At 42.9% G+C, this 19,388-nt stretch overlaps 1 protein-coding gene across 1 annotated transcript in view; it reads right to left on the bottom strand.

Moving 5' to 3' along the window:
- HADH (hydroxyacyl-CoA dehydrogenase) overlaps positions 1–18,927 on the bottom strand; it is a 50,865-nt gene extending 31,938 nt beyond the window's left edge. Inside the window, exon 1 of the mRNA XM_045820436.1 lies at positions 18,672–18,927. Coding sequence (XP_045676392.1) covers positions 18,672–18,803 — 132 coding nt within the window. The 5' untranslated portion in view covers positions 18,804–18,927. The remainder of the gene's footprint in view (positions 1–18,671) is intronic.
- Between the last annotated feature and the right edge of the window lie 461 nt (positions 18,928–19,388).

The following is a 19,388-nucleotide window of genomic DNA, read 5'->3' as shown; positions in this document are numbered from 1 at the left end:
CAGAGCAGAGAGCCCAGAAATAAACCCAAGTCTCTACAGTCAATTAATTTTCCACAAAGGGGGCAGCAGCACAAAATGGAGTAAAAATAGCCTCTTCAGCAAATGGTGTTGGGAGAACTGGACAGCTACATGCAAACTAATGAAACTCAAGCACCAGCTTATACCATACACAAAAATAAACTCGAGGTGGATGAAAGACTTAAATATAAGTTGTGACACCATTAAAGTCCTAGAGGAGAACATAGGCAGGCAAATCTCAGATATTTCACACAGCAATATTTTTACTGATATGTCCCCTAGAGCAAAGGACAGAATAAATAAATGAGATCTCAGCAAAATAAAAAGCCTCTGCATGGCTAAAGAAAACAGTATTAAAATGAAAAGAGAACCAACTGTATGGGAAAACGTATTTGCCAATGATACCTCGGGCAAGGGTTTAATCTCCAAAATATAAAAGAACTTACACGACTCCACTCTATGAAGACAAGCAACCCAATTAAAAAATGGGCAAAGGACTTGAACAGATACTTCTCCAAGGAGGACATACATAGGGTCCAGGGACACATGAAAAGATGCTCAGTATCGCTAGGTATCAGAGAGATGCAAATTAAAACCACAATGAGATACCACCTCACACAGGTCATAATGGCCATGATAAGCAAAGCAACAAGCAACAAGTGTTGGAGAGGTTGTAGAGAAAAGGTGTCCCTAGTGCACTGCTGGTGGGATTGCAGACTGGTACAACCACTATGGAAAACAGTATGGAACTTCCTCAGAAAACTAAAAATGGTTCTGCCTTTTGACCCAGCAATTCCACTGCTAGGATTATATCCTAAGAACCCTGAAACACCAATTCAAAAGACCCTACGCACCCCAATGTTCATAGAGGCATAACTTACAAAACTCAAGTGCTGGAAGCAACCTAGGTGCCCATCAGTAAATGAATGGATCAAAGAACTATGGTACATTTACACAATGGAGTTCTATGCAGCAGAAAGAAAGAAGGATCTCCTACCCTTTGCAACAGCATGGATGGAGCTGGAAAGCATTATGCTAAGCGAAATAAGCCAGGCAGTGAAAGACAAATACCACATGATCTCACCTTTAACAGGAACCTAATCAACAAAACAAACAAATAAGCAAAATATAACTAAAGACACTGAAATTGAGAACAGGCTGACAGTGACCAGAGAGGAGGGAATTTAGGGGAAAAGGAGAAGGGTTTGTAGGAACAAGTATAAATGACACATGGATAATAACAAGGGGGAGTGGAAATGAGAGGGAGGTGGGGAGGGCTGGGGGAGTGGACTGGGATGGGGGAAAAGGCAGAAAACTGTACTTGAACAATTAAAATAAATAAATAGATAGATAATAAATAAAAATAAAAAACAACCAGAACTGACAGAAAATTGAACTGTATGAAAGTTAGACAACCAAGCAGTTAAAGAAGAAACATTCATCCATACTGGTAGGAGGGGCAGAAACAGGCAGCCAAGACATAGACGGTGAGTAGCAATGTGGCAGCTGGCAGACCTGGTAAGGCGGTGGCTGGCGGAACAGGTGGCCCCACATTTGAATACAGAGACAGACACCCCAACCCAGGGTTCCAGTGCAGGGAAATAAAGCTTCAAAACCTCTGACTGAAAAAACCTGTGGGGGTTGTGGCAGTGGGAGAAACTCCCAGCCTCACAGGAGAGTTCTTTGGAGAGACCCACAGAATGCTAGAACATACACAAAACCACCCACCTGGGAATCAGCACCAGATGGGCCCAATTTGATTGTGGGTAGCGGGGGAAGTGACTGAAAGCAGAGAGCAAGTGGCACTGTTCCCTCTCAGACCCTCCCCCATATACAGCACCACAGCACAGCAACATGGGTTGCCCCACCTTGGTGTACGCCTAAGGCTCCGCCCTGTTGGGAACCGCCCTGACTGGTATCAGAGGCTGAAACCCCCGCCCTAGCTAAGGCTAAGGGAACGCCCTTGGAACTGTAAGCCAGCAAGGAGACAAAAGCTTATCTTCCTGGCAGGAATGCTGCTTCTGCTGCTTTATTTATAACTGAACCCCAAAAGCTTGGTCGGTTAGCCAAGACGGGTAAGATTCCCCACGGGGGGAACAACCTAAGCCAGGCACAATCACTTTGGGAGGCCCCCAAAAGAAGGACTTGGGGGGCTGCAGCAAAAGGGGGTGATGGACCCTCGCTCCTCGGCTTTGACATAGCCTGAGTTCTCAGCGTCTGGGAAAAAAATCTCCTTATCTCTTGGTTACCTAGTTCCCTTGCTCCACCTAAGCCTGAAACAATGACAGGGTAGTACAGCTCGGTACTGGGAAGTGCGGATTTCCCGGGGTGATCAGGCCTAAGAAAGAATATGTAAATTACTGTGAAACCTTCTTTGTTTAGAATGCTCTCAGTTGAATGAGAAGGGTCTTAGGAGGAAGTTAGTTTGTTCCTCAGTCTTACAGCTCTTTGACCCCCAACTCAATAGACCGGCAGAGTTCTTTGTTTTCTATAGTTCCTTACTTCCCCTAATGAGTACTGTACTTTACCTGAATTATTATGCAAAATGAGCCCAATAAAAGCAGGTATGGACGGTAAATCAGCGCGCTCCCCCACTAGGGGGGTGGCCATTTCGTCCCTACTTCCCCACAGAAACTAGTTTGTCTCTGTGCATGTGTTGTTTTTTCTCGCGTGTGTTTCGTCGAGCCATCCACAGCGTTCCGTGGTCACTGCTGGCCGGAGACCCACGCGCAACACTGCCCCTTACTAAGTAACAGGCATGCTGAGACTAAAAGCCAAAATGAAAGAACAGATCAAAGCTCCAGAAAAAATACAACTAAGCAACAAAAAGAGAGCCAACCTATCAAATGCAGAGTTCAAAACATTGGTAATCAGGAAGCTCACAGAACTGGTTGAGTGTGGTCACAAAATACAGGAAAAAATGAAGCGTATGAAAAGTGAAATAAAGGAAAATGTACAGGGAACAAACAGTGATGGGAAGGAAACTGGGACTCAAATGAATGGTTTGGAGGAGAAGGAAGAAATAAACATTCAACCAGAACAGAATGAAGGAACAAGAATTCAAAAAGATGAAAAGAGGCTGAGAAACCTCTGGGACAACTTTAAATGTTCCAACATCCAAATCGTAGAGGTGCCAGAAGAGGAAGAGCAAGAAATTGAAAACTTAATTGAAAACATAATGAAGGAAAACTTCCCCAGTCTGGCAAAGGAAATAGACTTCCAGGAAGTCCAAGAAGCTCAGAGTCCCAAGCAACTTGGACTCAAGGAAGCACACACCAAGACACATCATAATGACATTACAGAAGATTAAAGATAAGGAGAGAATCTTAAAAGCAGCAAGAGAAAAGGAGACAGTTACCTACAAAGGAATTCCCATAAAGGTATCGGCTGATTTCTCAAATGAGACCCTACAGGCAAGAAGGGTTTGGAAAGAAGTATTTGATGTCATGAAAGGCAAGGACCTATATCCAAGATTTTTCTATCTAGAAAAGCTATCATTTAGAATGGAAGGGCAGATAAAGTGCTTCCCAGATAAGGTCAAGTTAAAGGAGTTCATCATCACCAAGCTGTTATTATGTGAAATGTTAAAGAGACTTATCTCTTTAAAAGAAAAAGAAAAAAGAAAAAATATGAACAGTAAAATGACCACAAACTCACAACTATCAACAACCAAACCTAAAAAAAAAAAAAACAAACAAACTAAGCAAACAACTAAAACTGGAACAGATTCACAAAAACAGAGATTGCATGGAGGGTTATCAGCGGGGAGGGGAATCAGGGACAGGGGAGAATGGGGGAAAAGGTACAGGGAATAAGAAGCATAAATGGTAGGTACAAGATAGACAAGAGGGAGGTTAAAAATAGTATAGGAAATGGAGAAGCCAAAGAACTTACATGTACAACCCATGGACATGAACTAAAGCGAGGAAATGATGGTGGAAGGGGGGTGCCAGGTGGAAGGGAACAAAGGGGAGAAAAAAATGGGACAACTGAAATAGCATAATCAATAAAATATATAAAAATTTAAAAAAAAATGTTAAAAGTAAGGAGTGTCGGGGACACAAATATTCTTAGGCACCTGATGCTGGCCATCACTTTCCCACCAAAATCCTTCAATTCCCGGGTGGCCCAGTAGCATGCAGAGCACAAGTTCCAGAACTGGACTTCCTAGGTTTAAACCCGGGCTTAGCCAGTTACTACACGACTCTGGGCAAGTGATGCACCCTCTCTACCTATGGTTTCCTGACCTGTAATAAGGGTTAATAACAGCACCTATCTTACAGGTTTGTAGTGAGGATTAACAGATTAAAGTGCTCAGCCCAAGGCCAGACACACGGAAAGTGCACAATGCCTGGTAGCTGATGCTCTCATTACTATATTAGGGACTCCCACTTTCTCCTGAGTCTTGCAATTCATATACCCTAGTGACATGGCTCCTCCACCACCACATTTGTTGCTGGAGGAAACAAATCACAGGTAACGTACCAACAGTCTTCTGATTGATAACATCAAGGCCTGTTACTTGGCTCCATCTTGTGCAGCCTACACACTGTCAACCAGGGCTTCATTTCTAGTTCTTATCTGTCTATTCATTTGAGCCATATTAACTGACTTCTCTTAATCTTTTCACGCTCTAAACAAAGGTATCCCTCAGAGTTCTGCTTTCGGTATTCTTCTGTCTCTACATGCTTTCCTTCTGGAATCTCAATCATCCTCAAATTCCAACTGTGCCTGAAACCAACATATTCTGTCCTAAGCTATAGTCACCATCTTTACCCTGGAATCAGTTCTTCTTGACCTTCATTAATGGTGCCATTTACCTGAGGGTCACAATCTGGCTGAACGACACTTTCCTTTTAACCTCACCCTTACTGTCAAAGAAAGTCTACCCATTATCCAAGGCCCATTTCAAATGTCGCACTCCCCAGCGAAGCTTTTTTTCCTCCCCAAATTAATGTACTCTTTCCTCTTTTTGAAACCTCAAAGCTAGCTTTTTATTGCTCTTATTATGCTACTTTATACCAAAGTAAACTGTGCCATTTAGATCTTTTACTAACGATCTCTGCTCTTAGATTTAAAATCCTGTAATGGCAGGAATTATTTGGTCTTTGTGTCCCCTAGTACTTACCACATGCCCTGCACATCATGGTTGTCCAATAAATAACTGCTAAATACCAAATGCTTCAGTGTGTAGTAACCTAAGCTTGTGCTCTTCTCCAGCCGCACCACACTTCTCTTCCATGCTGGTCCATAGCTCCACGCCCTGCCTAAGTGGTTTCCACCACCAGGAAGCTCCTGCCTTGGTGCTGCCTGGGGGACTCGAATTCATCTGTCATAATTCAACAAAGGCTATCTCTGCTTTAGTGCAACGGAGGTCACTTCCTCTTGTGCCTCTACTAATTTACAGATACAGCAAGTCTTTAACACCAGACTTGAAATACTGGAAGAAAATAAACAAGGCATGGAGCTGGTGTGAGCCATGAATAGCCACTCAGTTATGTAATTATGGTGGCCCAATCCCCAGCATGTGAGCACAACCACTATTTCACTGCTATTTCATGTTGTAAAAACCCACAAATCTCAGAGAAAAGGTCATTAACCAACCAGTATGTAGGAAAAATTCCAGGCAGTAAAGAGGAAAGATGGAATAGTTGACCAATATCAAATTTTGATGATGAATTCAAGGTAATACCTGGAAACTTTTCCAAAACAGCTGTTACATCACCCACATCTTCAGAGTGTGGAGTTGCTGTTACCACAAATCCCAATGTAGCGTGGCTCTGGCACACCCCTCTCTGCAGCCCACCAGAATTTCCACAAAGTATGACTGTCATATACATATATACAGTACAATATATACATGTCTTTTTTAATATATACTTCTTAACTGTCCCCTTTTCCTTACTGTAAGAAGACATACCCTATATGTCATACATCTTAAGTGCTTAGAGCCTTATCTTAAGGTATTTAAACCACCGAAACTTTCATCTGGCAGGTGGGCAGTCTGTGCCTTTATCGCGGAGAGCTCCTCAGGAGGAGCAATCACATCTGACCTGTCGCCCAGCCCAACGTCCAGCATGTGGGAGACACTTGATAATATTCATGAAGAGAATACATGGATAATAGACCTGTTTTTTAAAAGATTCAGTGTGTAAATCATTTTAGGAGTAAGTTCTCAACGAATCATGACAGGTTTTATTGTTAGAAATGGTAACAAATTTTATGCAACTTTCAAGTCATTTTAGATTTATGAAAAATCACATTAGCTTGAAAAGGATAGAAAGAAAAAAGTTAATAACCGAAGTCTTTAGTCAATTACCAAGTGGAAAAAAATGCTTACGAAAGTCTCTGTTGTTGCGCGGGGGTCTCCGGCCAGCAGTGACCACGGAACGCTGTGGATGGCTCGACGATAAACACGCGAGAAAAAACACCACATGCACAGAGACAAACTAGTTTCTGTGGGGAAGTAGGGGACGAAATGGCCACCCCCCAGTGGGGGAGCGCGCTGATTTACCGTCCATACCTGCTTTTATTAGGCTCATTTTGCATAATAATTCAGGTAAAGTACAGTACTCATTAGGGGAAGTAAGGAACTATAGAAAACAAAGAACTCTGCCGGTCTATTGAGTTGGGGTCAAAGAGCTGTAAGACTGAGGAACAAACTAACTTCCTCCTAAGACCCTTCTCATTCAACTGAGAGCATTCTAAACAAAGAAGGTTTCACAGTAATTTACATATTCTTTCTTAGGCCTGATCACCCCGGGAAATCCGCACTTCTCAGTACCGAGCTGCACCACCCTGTCACTGTTTTAGGCTTAGGTGGAGCAAGGGAACTAGGTAACCAAGAGATAAGGAGATTTTCTCCCAGACGCTGAGAACCCAGGCTATGTCAAAGCCAAGGAGCGAGGGTCCATCACCCCCTTTTGCTGCAGCCCCCCAAGTCCTTCTTTTGGGGGGGGGGCCTCCCAAAGTGATTGTGCCTGGCTTAGGTCGTTCCCCCGTGGGGAATCTTACCCGTCTTTGGCTAACCCGACCAAGCTTTTGGGGGTTCAGTTATGAATAAAGCAGCAGAAACAGCATTCCTGCCAGGAAGATAAGCTTTTATCTCCTTGCTGGCTTACAGTTCCAAGGGCGTTCCCTTAGCCTTAGCTAGGCGGGGGTTTCAGCTTCTGATACCAGTCAGGGCGGTTCCCAACACTCTGTTCTTCTGGTGATCAGTTGGCAGAATGCCAGGCAGAGGGGGAACTGGCGGACAAGTACTGTGCAGTGTGACCGCTCCTGGGGCTTCAAAGCAGATTCACACTTGGTTTCCTCCAGGGTGTGAATGTGTCATACACCTTTGTCTAAAGGGGCTGTGGGCAAGGGCAGAGGCATGCAGACCCTGTGTTTGTGTCCCTCTCTGAGGGGCACATGTGTCAACAGGTCAAGGATTAGCCACAGACCCATAAGTTCACTCCTTCCAACACAGGTTTCTTCTGTACCACACTAGGGAAACTGAGGCACCTTTGTTTCTCAACCACTGTAATGTCAGAGATGAGCAAAAGCATTTATTGTTCATGTTTATTAGTTATAGATAATCAAAACCATCAACTTTCAAACAGGAAGATACCCTAGAGATCGATCATTCAGTGCAGTGGCTTTCCAAACTTTCTTAGCCATAAAATTTTTCTTCATAGAAATTCAAAGAGAAGAGCAATATGTAAAACAGAGGCCAGGGAAGGGAAGTTTGGGAACCATCAAGGAGATTCATGGAACCCCTAAAGTCCATAGAGCACAGTGTAAAAACCTCTGATCTATTCATATCCGTTAGGATGGCTATTATTAAAAAAATAGGAAATACATGTTGGCAAGGATATGGAAAAACTGAAACCCTTGTGCACTGCTGATGGGAATGTGAAATGGTGCAGGCACTGTGGAACACTGTATGACAAACCACTTCTGAGTATACACCCAAAAGAATCGAAAACAAAGCCTCTACCAGATATCTGTACACCCATGTTCATAGCAGCATTATTCACAACAGCCAAAAGGCAGAAGCAACACAAGTGTCCATCAATGATGAATAGATAAACAAAATGTGTATGTACATGTAATGAAATATTGTTCCATTAAAAATATTCCAGTGGAATCTTATTTCCTAAAACAGGAAGAAAAAAAATCTGTAAACTTGCAGGATACCAAATCAATACACAAAAATGTTCCATTTCCACTACATCAATAACAAACTAGCAGAAAGACAAACTAAGAAAATGATTCTATAATAACTGCAACAAAAAGAGCAAAATGCCTAGGAATAAATTTAACCAAGGAGGTAAAAGACCTATATAAAGACATAAGAAAATGATAAGCATTGACTAGAGAAACTGAAGACACAAATAATTGGAAAGATATTCTCATGGACTAACAGAATTCATATTGTTAAAATGTCGATACTACCCAAAGTAATCAATAGGCTCAAGCAACCACTATCAAAATCCCAATGGCAATATTATAGGAATAGAACAAAGAATCCTGAAGTTTGTATGGAACCAGGAAAGACCTCAAAGAGCCAAAGCAATCTTGAGAAAGATGAACAAAGCTGGAGACATCATGTGCCCTGATTTCAAACTGTATTACAAAACTACAGTAATCAAAAACAGTACAGTGTTGGCAGAAAAACAGAGACACAGATCAATAGAATAGATAGAGAGCCCAAAATTAAACCCACACATATATGGTCAATTAATTTATGACAAAGCAGCCAAAAACATTCAGTGGGGAAAGGACACTTTCTTCAATAAATGGTGTTGGGGAAACTGGACAGCCACATGCAAAAGAATGAAACTGGGCCACTAACTTATACCACTCACAAAAGTTAACTCAAAATGGGTTAAAGATTTGAATGTAAAACCTGAGGTCATTAAACTAGAAAAAAATGTAGGAGGCAAGCTCCCTGACATTGGTCTTAGTGATGATTTTTTTAATTTGACACCAAAAGCAAAGGCAACAAAACTGAAATAACAAGTGGGACTCCATTAAACTAAAATGCTTCTGCACAGCCAAGGAAACCACCAACAAAATGAAAAGATAGCACACTGAATGAGAGACAGCATCTGCAAATTACATATCTGATAAGGGGTTCATAGCCAAGATACAAAAAGAACTCATACAACTCAACAGCAAAAAAAAAAAAAGAAAAGGAAAAAAATCTAATTTAAAAATGGGCAGAGGAATTGAATAGATTATTTTTCCAAGTAAGACACACAGATATTCAAGAATTAACTGAAAAGGTGCTCAGCATCACCAATCATCAGGGGAATGCAAATCAAAACCACAATGGGATGGCATCTCACACCTGTCCTGTTAGAATGGCTGTCAAAAAGTAAATGTCAGAGAGGATATGAAGAAAAGAGAACCCCTGTGCTTTTAATGGGAATGTAAATTGGTGCAGCTACCATAAAAAACAGTAGGGAGGTTCCTCAAAATATTAAAAATGGAATTACCATATAATCCAGCAATTCCACTTTTTATCAAAAAAAAAAAATGAAAGCACTAGCTAAAAAAGATGTATGTACATCCATGTTCACTGCAGCACTATTTACAATAGCCAATATATGGAAGCAACCTAAGTGTGCATCGATGAATGAATGGATAAAGAAAATGTGGTGTGTGTGTACGTACATGCACACAAAGCAATATTATTCAGACATAAAAACGAAGTAATCTTGCCATCTGTAACATGGCTAGACCTTGTGGGCATTATGGTTAAGTGAAATAAGTTAGACAAAGAAAGACATACCATATGATCTCATTTACATGTGGAATCTAAAAACAAACAAAAAACATGGATACAGAGACAGACTGGTAGATGCCAGAGGCAAGGGAGGCAGCAGTGAAGGGGGTTAAAAAGTACAAACTCCCAGCTATATAGTTAATAATACTATATTGTATATTTGACAGTTGGTAACAGAGTGGGTCTTAAAAAATTTCATCACAAGAATAAAAATGTTGTGAGAGATGTCAATTAAACTTACTATGGCAATCACTGATCAATATGCACAAATATTGAACAATGACCTTGTACATCTATCTGAAACTAATACAATGTTATCCTGGCAGTTATATCTAAAATTTCTAAAAAGGAAGGAATTATGACACACGCTACAACACATATGAACCTTGAAAATATTGTATCAGGTGAAATAAGCCAGTTAGCCCTGGCTGGCATAGCTCAGTGGATTGAGCGTGGGCTGCAAACCGAAGTGTTGCAGGTTCGATTCCCAGCCAGGGTACATCCCTGGGTTGCAGGCCATAACCCCCAGCAACCACACATTGATGTTTCTCTCTCTCTCTCTCTCTCTCTAAAAATAAGTAAATAAAATCTAAAAAAAAAAAAAAAAGAAATAAGCCAGTCAGATAAGGATGAATACTGCATGATTCCACTTATATGAGGTACCTGGAATAGCCAAATTCATAGTGACAGAAAGTGAAGCAGTGTTTGCTAGGGGTTGGGAGATGGGGAGTTAGTATTTTTAATGGGCATAGAGTTTCAGTTTTGCAAACTGAAGAGAGTTCTGGAGATGAATGATTATGATGGCTTCACAACAGTGTGCAGGTACTTAAATGCCACAGAACTGTACATTTTTAAATGGTTAAAACAATAAATTTTATTTTCTACATGTTTTGTTTACGATTTAAAGAAAAGACCTCTGTTGTGATTCAACATAACACCTTCATTTTACCAAGGCAAAAAACAAACTAACGCAGAAAAATTATTCACCTAAGATCATATGCAGGCACTAGTGTTCTACCTAAACGTAATTCTGTGAAAGGTAGTTTATTGCTTACTCCATTGAACTCTTCAGTGGCTCCCAGTGACCGCAGGACAAGACAGAAGTCCCTCCACACGGCATGCAAGGCCCTCCAGGACAGGCATTCACCTCCTCTCTGACACGCTACCACTGCTGCCCAGCACTCCAACACTGTGAGGCCTAGCGCTTCCCTCATCTGTGGCTGCCTTTCTCACCTCCAGGCCTCTGCACTGCCCACACCGTCTCCCCAACTTCACCTGATTAAATAAACCTGAATATCACCTCCAGATATTAAACATCCTCACCCTAAGATCCTCTCAGCCTCAGGTAGGTGTCCCTCATGCTCCTATAATACCCCACATACCATACTACTGCACCCGTCACAATGTGTCATGACCATGTTTAAGCGTCGTCTCCCCTACTCCCTTACTGCAGGCTCCTAAATGTCTTTCACCTTTGTCTGCCGAGTACCTTGACGCCAGCTGGCTGTGGCACAACCTCAGGAAATGGAGACTGAACAAATACATCTCGTGGAAAAGCCAAGGTCCAGGGTCTTTTCATCAGGGTAACTGAGGGCCTCCCCTCACGAAGTAAACATAATTATTGGTTGAGAGTTCTTACTTAGCAAAAAATTTCATGTGTCTTACATGCAAGGATACCAATCCCACTCGTTGCTGAAGTATGCACCCAAGCTATTCCAACTTTCTGTGGAGATGGCAATGGAACAGTGGACCACAAAAAATAAAATTTTTCCCTCCTCTCATAAACATGTTATTTTTTACAATAAATAAGGAAGATTCGTCTTGGCACTTTAACTTGTGCAGCCAATTTAAATCAATTCATAAAGAACTCGTTTTATATGACAGGGACCTACACCCTGTAAGACCTTGAGGATGTGCAATCTGCAATGGAAAAAAATTTATTTGAAGGCTATGTCCTCAGCTCCATAGCTTCTCTAGCCTTGGTAGAAAGCAGGCTTAGCAAGGGAGAAATATTTTTAGGTGGGATGCTTCAGAGCTGTAAAAATAGACCCAGCGAACAGCACACTTGTCAAAGCCCGTAAGTAGTCTAGGCACAGGGCCACGTGAACATGCCAATCGGAAGCATACTGAATTTAGATTTTCACAAACACATCACCAGACTGGAAGCAGCTTCTCTGAAGCATGACGTGAATGGTGAATGTGTAAGAACTACGTCACCTGGTCCAATGAGCCCCAACACTGCAGCAGGGCTGTGTTTCCTCAACATCATTACATTCTCGCAGAAAAATCACAGAGCTGCATGAACTACCTGCCACACTGGAATTCCAACCTCCTCCTGACCCCCAGAAGAAGTGTGTCTAATCAGTGCTCCCCACACTAACTGTGCCTCACCAGCTCCTGTGCCTTGCCAACGAGGCCCGGCTTGGGCTCTCGTGATTTGGTCAGGGAGAGAAAAGTCATGCATCAGTTACATCTCTCAGAGCTGGCAATCCTGGGAGTGTAATTATCCCTGGTTGTGCAATACTGTAAACACTGCCATCAGCACAAGTTGTCTTCAGTAACTTGTACAATCAGAAAAAGGCATTCTGTTGAGGCTTTCAGCCACAACTTACCACTATAACCAGCTGTCTTGTTCTTAAAACAGTTAAATTCACTGGCTGGCCTCTTTATATAAACTTAGATTTTTATATTTCAAAAAGTATTTCTAAAAAGCTGAGCAAATGTGTCTCTATTTTTAGGTAAGAAGTCTGTTAAATATACAATTTTTTAAAAAATTCAGTAAGCATCTAGGTTTGGTAATGTAGAGGAATTATCAATAACTTCCTTCCCAGGGCTCTCCCCCTAACCCCATCTCCCACAAATTCTACAAAGGAGAAGGGATAATGGGCCACACTGATAGCATCAATCAAGTCTTAGCTAAATTTAAGACTCTCTAAAAGGTGTTACCATGATAGACACTTTCTAGGTAGAGGAGAGAGCTACAAATCCACACGGCTCCCTAGGAAAGTTAATACGGCAATGTTGTTAGGATTGTGGAGTTTCAGTGAAAAGGACTAATTAAGAGGCTCCCACAACAATCCACATAACAATACCTGATCCAGAAATTGCAAAGGAAAGTGCAGAGAAGAGCCTTCCTCACAGAGGAAAGCCTCAGAGCCATCTGCAGTGTGAAGTAGACCTGACCACGCCCCTAACTTCAGAGTGCACGTGGCTAGAACAACAATGGCAATAACAAAAGGAGGAAACTCTGGAAAGGTTGAACTGAGTTTTGGCCATGGACTCCAAGTCTATTGACAGAAAGATGGTGGCAGCGCATCCAAGTGGAGATGATCAGCAGGTGACTCTAATTTTGAGCCTACAGCTGAGGAGGGGTCCAGCTGGTATCTGTGGATTCCAGAGAGCCAAGAAGGGTCTTCTAGTCCATGGAGGCCACACCCGCAGCTCCCCACAGACAGCAGAGCCAGAGGTGCAGGCAGAATGTGGTTATTTTGGCCTCTGGGATCTCGAGCCAGTGGAACAGGAGTTAAGAGACCAGAGTTACAGCCCCAGCTCTGCCTGACCCTTGACCTCAGTACCATCTCTGCAGGACAGATTATTATAATGGTCATGTGAAATGATGGAAACATCAAGTACTTTGAACAGAATAAAGTATCACATTTGTAGAGTTTTTTCGCTTTTTAAGTGTCAGGCTCTGTTGTAAATGCTTTATGAGTGTGAACTATTATAATACCCAAAAATGTCTAGCAGGAGTGCCCAACCTACAGCCCACGGGCCGCATGCGGCCCAGGGTGGCTACGAATACAGCCCAACACAAAATTGTTAATTTACTTAAAGCCTGTTTTTTGCTCATCAGGTTTCGTTAGTGTTTGCGTATTTAATGTGTGGCCCAGGACAACTCTTATTCTTCAGGTGTGGCCCAGAGATGCCACAAGGTTGGACACCCAGATGGAGCACTAAGATTTTCCCCAACAATCCACATAATTAGTCTTGACATCTTTAGAATTGTTTGAGCTCCCCTATATCCCCTATCAAATATCTTTCAAGACAGTTAGGATAATCTAAAATAAGAGTCAACACCAGATTAGATCTGATGGAGCTATATAAAAGTATTTATTGAATAGTCACCACTGAACACATTAGTATGACTCTAAGCACTTAGTTCATTTAACTCGCATAACACTCTGAAGCAAGCATCCTAATTCCCAGATAACAGACAGAGGCAGAGATGGGTTAAATGACTCCCCCAAGGCTCCCACAGCCAGGAAAGGAAGGGCTGGGATCCAACCTCTAGCACGCCTGCTCACTTTTGAGCATTAGACCACCGCTCACCAGACACAGAACAGAGAGCAGCGGCATTATCTTCCTGTGGTTCCAGGAAAGCTGGGCAGGGAGGGGTGTGCCTAAGGCAGAAAAGAAGAAAAGTGAGAAGAGGGAGGAAAGGAAATTAGAAACTCAACCAGGGGACAGATAGTACTGAGGCCGGATCTAGCACACTGCAGAAAAAACTCCAAACCCGAGGGGCCATCTCTACTCTACCATGCGCAAAGGTATTCCATGGCATTCTTTTTATGCTGGTCAGCCCCGCTCCAAGCCCAAACACTAACATGCTGACAGAAGCTGGCTGACTGCCCCAGTGTATCACACAGAGCAGAGAACAGCCCAATCAAGAAGTGAGCAACAATACAGGAAATGAGGGAAGCACCTGTGATAACCACATCCCATACCCTTGAGGAGGAAGTTAACACCTGGGAGTAAAAATATCCCTCCCCTAAGAAGAGTCAAAAGAGAAATTATGCCAGTCTTCTGTGATCCCAAAACTTCTCCCAGGCCACTGCACTGTTTTCCAGCAAATTCCAACGGAGAAGAACTCACGGTAACACGAGAGGAAAAAGTTAAACATACAGAACAACTCGGATCCCTCTTCTATTCGCCATCAGAAAGTTCAGAGCTGAGGGCAGAGAAAAATGAAGGATAAACAAATTCAGTGGCTGAGGAGCAGCTTTTGGGTCGCCTGAGCCCTCGTCAAACTCAAATGTCAGGGAAATGTTCATCTGTAGCTTAGAATGTTGCCCCTCCTATGTTTTAACAGCCTAAGGAGCTCTCCCCAGAAGAAATGAACCCTCTTTGCTTTTTAAGAAAAAAAGAAAGAAAGGGAGGAAGTGGGGGGCGGGAGGATAAAACACACTTTGGGAGAGAAGAACCCCTCCGAAATTCGGCCTCTGAAAGGCCATGCCCAGGGAACTCACTGACTCCTCACCAGTAACTTAACAAACACTACAAATTCTCTGGGCTCTTTTTGCCCCTCCTTTATAAAGCAAAAAAAACCTAATCCCCACTCAAGGGTCATTTGATTCTGTAGGCCTTTTTGCCAGCCTAAGTATCCAGCTGATGACAAATTGGCAATTAGAACCAAGTCAGAAGTGTATAATGGGCAAACACAAAAAACAAGTTAACCTTACTTAAATATTAACCTGCAGTCTAAGCAATTTTTCTAAATTTTAGACAAACAAAAAAACAATGGCAGGCAAGTAGATACTCTTGGAGAAGACATTATGTACAAATGACCTGTGCTCTGATCAACTGTAATTAAAGCACAGACCTCACTCATTTTAAATTGCTTAATTGCTCAAGAAATGCGTCAGACTCCCACAAAATCTGCTTAATTTTTTTCCATCCTACTCAGCACCAACTGGAACATATGGCAAAAATAATAAATTTTAAAAAATTAAGATTTTAAACAGAACTACACCTTAATTAAAATTAAAACGATTTCAGAAAGTTCAGGAGAGTGCAGCAAAAGCTGAATTAGCAGCCTACCTTAGATGCTAGTTTGTTCTCATTTTATGAGGATTAACAATAGAGAGAGAACAGGAAGTGCCTTCCCTCTTTTCAGAGATCCCTGGACAAACTGCAGTAGCAGCTGGCACTTGCCTTCAGCATTAAGCAAGATGGAACAGAATCACAACCAATACTCTCCATCCAAACACTATAGGCCTACCTCAGCAGCAACAATCAGAAATGGGAATGGTATGAGGGGAGAAGGACAAAAAGACAAGCATTACTGCAATGAAGATAATAAATATAGCCCTGGCCAAGTGGCTTGGTTGGTGGAGCATCATCCTAGGCACTGAAGGCTGCAGGTTCGATTCCCAGTTGTTGGAGGTTCGATCCCCGATTGGGGTGTGTGCAGGAGGCAACCAATCAGATGTTTCTCTCACATCAATATTTGTTTCTCTCTCTTCCTCTCTCTCTAAAATCAGTGACTATATATCCTCAGGTGAGGATTATAAAAAAAAGATAACCATAAAGGCAGCTAACCCTTCATGAGCTCTTACTAGGTACCAGACAGTGTGCTAAGTGCCTGACATGCTCTAATTCATTCAATCATCTAGATCCTCCTATAAGGCTAGTACTAGCATTAGTCCTACTTTAGAGATTAGTAGGCACAGTTGAGTAACTTGCCCATGTTTACACAGCCAAAGTGAGGCAGAACCAGCATACAGGCCATCCAATTCCCCATATTCAACTGGAGCCAATCGACAGTCAAAACACATCAACTATTGTCTGTGGCACTCAATAAGCGAAACAGATTTACCCTGTACCAAGAGGTGTAGGTCAAGGAGCATGAAGAATGAGGCAACACTGCTTACAACTGTATGCCCAGGGTGCAGTGCAGAAATGGGTCAGCTAAACTGCTGAACCCAACCAACCTACTGGCTGAGAGCGGCACAGAGTGGTTCTGCAGACAAGCATGGTTCCCCTCCACAGGATTAGAGCTGTCATCTAAAGTGGATGAGGCTCTTGTAAACCTTGTTCTGTAAGGATGAAATTACTGTTCCTTATGATTGTCCACTATTTAGACTTCTGGTCTTTATCAACTTTGGAATAGCAGTTCCATTATATTTCCAACCTGTGGGATAAATAGCTCTCTCTTATTCCCCCATAAGTTTTAAAAGGCACTCCCTGGTCCAACTACTCAAGGATTTCATCCACAAGTCTGTGTTCCTATCAATGTCTGTCTCCTCCCTCCTTTCTCGTATGAAAGTTCCAACACCATACCCATAATTTTATCAGGCGTCACCTCTGGGCCTTTTGGTGCAACATAATACCCTTTTCCAACCAATAATGGATACAGCACTCCAAGAACTGAGCAACCTTAAAGACTGCTTTCTACTTGGTTTTTAATCTCCTTCACTGATGTCTCCAAGGCAGCATCAACAATAGTTTCTGGATCCATCTCCTGTATTGGTACTGGAGGCTTAGGCCCTAATATCTTGCCCTTACAATGGTGTTAAACCCTGGCTGGATAGTTCAGTTGGTGTGGGTGCTGCCCCATATGCCAAGGTTGAGGGGTTCGATCCCTAGTCAGGGCACATACAAGAAGCAACCAATGAATGCATGAATGAATGAGTGAAACAACAAACGGATGTTTCTCTCTCTCCCTTCCTAATAATCAATATGTTAAAAAAAATCTGAATGTTGTTTGAATGTTTTTAAACAAATACAATATTTTATACTTTCCCAAAACAAATCTCACTCTCACACTGTGGAAGGTTTTTGGTGGTGCAGGGGAATACAAGTGCACTCAAGCTAAAATATCTCTATACTATAATGCAGTACAATGTTTGGACTTACATTAAAGGGATTTACTCCTCACATACCTTGCAGACATAGATTAGGGAGACACCATAACCTAGCAGCCAAAGAGCATCAACACAATAAAATAGGCAATGTATGTTCCAGAAACATGAAAAACTGTAAAAAGCTACAAGGATAAAATCTTAATGAAATACTGATTTTAGAATAAAATGCAATCAAATTAATATGTCGCAAAAAAACAACAGGGACAGGAAAGTTATGATATTTAATAATAGTAAAAGATTTTTAAAAGATCAAGCATGGAAATGTGGACCTGACTGGAAGGACATTGAAAAATAAACTTTCATGACTATATCCAATGCACCTGAGTCTCCACTAAAAAAAATCAGTCTTCCCTTCAACATTACAACTTGCAAAGGGCTGAAATGCTAAGAATATAATCAACTAGGATGTGAAAATCAAGGTTCTCCAATATGAGCTGGAATTTGCTAAAAATAAATGAGGCAAGTATCACAGTATCCGAGTAATAAACTGTACAATTGACCTTGAGCCACAGCTTGGCTAGTACAGGGCAGTCTTGAAGATATATATTGAGATTGGAGACCTCCCTGCCGCTTTATCTTCCCCTCCCACTTCTCCAAGCCCTTAAACTGTTCAGGTTTTCGGCACAGAGGGCACTGGGTGAAAGGTCAACTTTGCGTTAATAGCCTTCCGCAGATTCACAGGGCCTCTGAAGCAGATTAGGTAACTTTACAAAGTTCTACAAAAGTGGTAACTATTATTATTCTTTGTAACCCAGCAAAGGAAGCACACAGGGGCTTAAAGGGAAAACGTTTAGTAGAGCAGAAAACTACTCTTACAAAGATTATATGATTCTAAAAAATCCTGGTCTCTGGAAGCAATTTGGGTGTAAGCCCAGAAGAAAGCAAGCACGTTACGTCTAAACCTCGGACAAAACAATACTACCTTCTCTCTGCAGGTCTCAGTTCCAAAGCGCATTCACCAACACGCTCCACCCGGCCCTCCTCGGACCCTGGGGGCGGCTGGAACTTAGAGACCAGGAAACAGGCTTAGTCCCAAGACTCTGGATCTTTGGGGAATGAACAGTCACAGGCCCAGACCCGAGACGTTTCAACTACACGGGGGAGAAGCGGGGAGGAAATTCCCCGGCTCTACCGTGGACCCCGGCCTCTCTGCGAGACACGTCAGGTAGCTACCTCTAGCGCTCTCAACTCAGGTGGGCAGCAAAGCGAACGGGCAGCGGTGCCGCTGGGCTGCTCACCTGGGCAATACCGGCGCCCATCAGCCCGCCGCCAATGACCGCCACGTGCTTGATGACGATTTTCTTTGCCGAGGCTGAAGCTGTGGACGTAGAGGATACGGTGCGCACGAACTGCCTGGTTACGAAAGCCATGTTGCAGAAATGGAGACGGAGGCGGCCACTGCGACGACTGGGAGACCCTGCGAAGAAGGATCGGCAGCGCTGCAAGAGCAATCCGCCGACTTCCAGGCGGCCCCGCCTCCCTGCGCGCCCCTTGCGTAGCCGTGACGCTACCCAAGATGGGGCGGGACCCGCGGCCCGCTCAGCCCCTAGTCGCTGGCAGTGGGGGAGGTGTTTCTGTGTTGCAAAGCGTCTGGGCCCTAGAGGGCTGGCACCGCTCGCCGCCTTCAGCCGTCTAGGCAGGGGCTCACAGCAACCAGGCATTATGTAGGACCTGAGGTTCACAGCGGAGTAGGGCGGGGCGGTTTGCGCTCCAGGACGGACCAAGAGCGGGCCCTTCCCTTCCATCGGACCTTGGTAAAAGATGAAGACGTAGTGTTGACTTGTTAAATCGTGGCCTTTGATACTTGTGTATACCTCTGCGCTGAGTTAAAACATCTTTGATGGTGGTGATGAAGAGACCCAACATGAGCACACTTGTGTCATGTTGCCAGATAATCAACTCTAGGGATTAACTCCTGTGGATAATAAGTGTTTCTGCTAAAACGGAAAGAAACT

The sequence above is a fragment of the Phyllostomus hastatus genome, unplaced genomic scaffold (assembly GCF_019186645.2).
Source record: "Phyllostomus hastatus isolate PE091 unplaced genomic scaffold, TTU_PhHast_1.1 phas_scaffold_39, whole genome shotgun sequence".
Classification (NCBI taxonomy): Eukaryota; Metazoa; Chordata; class Mammalia; order Chiroptera; family Phyllostomidae; genus Phyllostomus; species Phyllostomus hastatus.
Note: the sequence above shows the minus strand (reverse complement) of the source record. Positions and strands in the feature narration are given on the sequence as shown.